This window comes from Lycium ferocissimum, chromosome 4 (assembly GCF_029784015.1).
Source record: "Lycium ferocissimum isolate CSIRO_LF1 chromosome 4, AGI_CSIRO_Lferr_CH_V1, whole genome shotgun sequence".
Taxonomy (NCBI): Eukaryota; Viridiplantae; Streptophyta; class Magnoliopsida; order Solanales; family Solanaceae; genus Lycium; species Lycium ferocissimum.
This window is the reverse complement of record NC_081345.1, coordinates 30002792-30005606: the sequence shown is the minus strand read 5'-3', so window position 1 is coordinate 30005606 and position 2815 is coordinate 30002792. Positions and strand designations below refer to the sequence as shown.

Genomic DNA, 2815 nt, shown 5'->3' with positions numbered 1-2815 from the left:
GATGCACAAAAAATTAAATAAAAATAGCTAATAAACTAAATTGGAAATTTCAATCTAACCAAACTATACAATTCCAACATAAACTAAACTAAAAAGAACCAAACCTATGAAAGAAAGAAATAAAATCACCCCAAGTTTTACCTTTTTAAAAAAAAGTAAAATGGACTTTAGAATAAATCTTATTAAAGGAGAGTAAAGAGAGCTAGTAGAATACATACATTTACAAAGTAGTAAATAGAAAGAAGAGATTTAGTACATGGTAGAAATTAGAAAGGAAGGACCCTCACGTGCAAACCACAAATAACCAACAAAATGCATAAAAACGTAGATAAGCGGGTCGAACTCTCTATCTTAAGATGCCTTTTGAACCGCTTACCATCTCGCCGGAGAATTTGTGGCTTCGTTCAAGTGGGTTCAACATAACATTCTATTGAAAAATTCTGTTTTCAACCAAATTTCCAATATACATACAAGTATAATTTCCGGACGAAGTGGGTTCAATTGATCCCACTTGATACAACGTGGGTCGCCCTGCGCAAGACAGACACGACAATTCCTTTTATTTCAGCCTTAGAGTTGAGGCCTTTCAATATTACCATGTACGCTACTATAAGTAGATCATTGAAACTTTTCGTACGTCCTCAACTTCGGCTCCTTAACCAATCACTACTTTAGGTACGTTTATTCAATCTCTTTAGGTTTACAAGATCAAGATTTTCGTATGCTATATTAAGATCTAATATAGTGTTGTGACATAAATATATAACTTATACCGTTGCGGCCTTTAACAACAACAACAACATACAAAAGTATTAAATAAAAAATTATTCAAGAATAAATATTGAATGATAAGATTTCGTATTGAATTACATCATTTTATGGAGACTTACCAGCAGTTGGTAGTATATACACTAACAATATGTATAACTTAAATGTTTACACTATTGGTGTAATTTTACATGCTGTAATAGATCACTTCCCATCTTTTGCAGAATATCAACCCGAACTTGTAATACAAAGTGAATTATAATTTACTTTTTAAATGAGTTGATATATAATATTAAATTATTTTCAAATTTTGTGTGTATAAAAAATTAAACTGATTTTACTTACTTTGGTCCTCCCATAAATTTTTTGTATAGTTACTATACATACTTGTCTTTTTACTATCAAGATGGATGCATTCGTTAACAATTGTTTGTTTTCTCTCCATACACAGGTATAGCTATGATGCATACGATAGAATTTGGATGCCATTTTCTTTTGAGAAAACGGTCACTATTAATACAACACAAAACATATTAATTGACACCCTTTACCGAGTACCGTCAGTGGTGCTGAGCATGGCTGTGACACCGGATCCGTTGACCTCGACCGACGACTCGGTGTCCTTTTACTGGAACGCTGATAAAATCACAGATAGGTTTTACATATACATGTACTTCGCCGAAGTGGTCGAATTGCCAGTGACACAAACAAGGGGATTCAACATTTATGCTAATGATAACCTCTTTTATGGACCTATGTCTCCCAACTATTTGTTGACGTCGATGGTGTACACAGTGTCTCCGGGATCTGGTGTCGAGAGGTACCATGTTGTCATTAATAAAACTGTGACATCAACTCTTCCGCCACCCATTAATGCTGTCGAAGTTTATAAAGAGATAAAGCAGGACAACAAGAAAATATATCAACTCTTCATTTGTGGTGTGGAGTGAAATAAAGGAATTTTTCATCAAGGAAATCTAAACCTGAGATGGAGAATTTTAACTAGGGCTAGTTCTTATGGGTGATTTTGATTTTGTATAACCATCATCCAAAATAATAGCCAACAGATGTATAATATAAGTATAATATATTTGGCTATCGGCAGATGTATAATATACCCAAAATAATAGTGTTAATTTATGTATATTTGCTAGTGGATATAATTATCACTACAAGAAAGTATAGAAATGCAACAAAAAATTTTACATTTGGCAACAACTTATTTTTATTGTTGGCAAATGATTTTTTTGTTGCTAAAAATCTAATTTTTTTACCATAAAATTATTATTGTTGCAAAAAGTACTTTTGGCAACAAAAAAAAAAAAAAGTTGTTACCCGCGTTGTTGCAATAAACGGTAGTTGGGAAAAAGTTCATGCAACAAAATATTTTTTTTTGTTGCTAAAAGTACTTTTTGCAACAATAATCAATCTATGGCAACAAAAAAAAAATTTGTTGCCAAATATAGTTTTTCTTGTAGTGATATATATTTGGCCGACCTATCAGATGTATATCTTGCCCTTTTTTCCCTCCTTGCCTTGTAAATTGAAATGAGTTTGAGTTTAATTTTATAGAAGGCTTGCTCAAATCAAAAAAGTAATTTGTTATTTGCGTGACAGGTTTACCAAATATGGTCACTTTATAGGCCTGGCTCGTCCTTATTGTGCTTGAACTTTAGCACTTACATTCCTGAATCATACTTTTAATTACCGTACGTGGGCATCCAACTACTATCATCATCAGTGATAGGGACTCCATCTATATCAGTTCTTTTTGGTAAGAATTTTTATCACACTAGAGAGTTCAGATTTCCACTACCTACAACCCTCAGATTGATGGCCAGATTGAGGTGCTTAACAGATGTCTTAAAACTTACCTCAGGTGTTTCTGCACTGATCACTCTCCATAGGATTGGTCCAACTTCCTTCCCTTAGCTAAATGGTGGTATAATTCCACCTTTCATTATGCTACTCCTTTAAGCTTCTATATGATTAACCATCCCCCCCCCCCCCCCCCCAAAACTAATTACCATAACTATCTGGGAATGTT

The 2815-nt window shown here is 33.4% G+C and overlaps 1 protein-coding gene across 1 annotated transcript; it reads left to right on the top strand.

Annotated features, from left to right (window-relative positions):
* Positions 1-1343: 1343 nt before the first annotated feature.
* LOC132053919 (putative leucine-rich repeat receptor-like protein kinase At2g19210) lies at positions 1344-1718 on the top strand. Its single transcript, XM_059446012.1, has one exon. The coding sequence runs from the start codon at positions 1344-1346 to the stop codon at positions 1716-1718; it is 375 nt and encodes a 124-aa protein (XP_059301995.1).
* The last annotated feature ends 1097 nt before the right edge of the window (positions 1719-2815 follow it).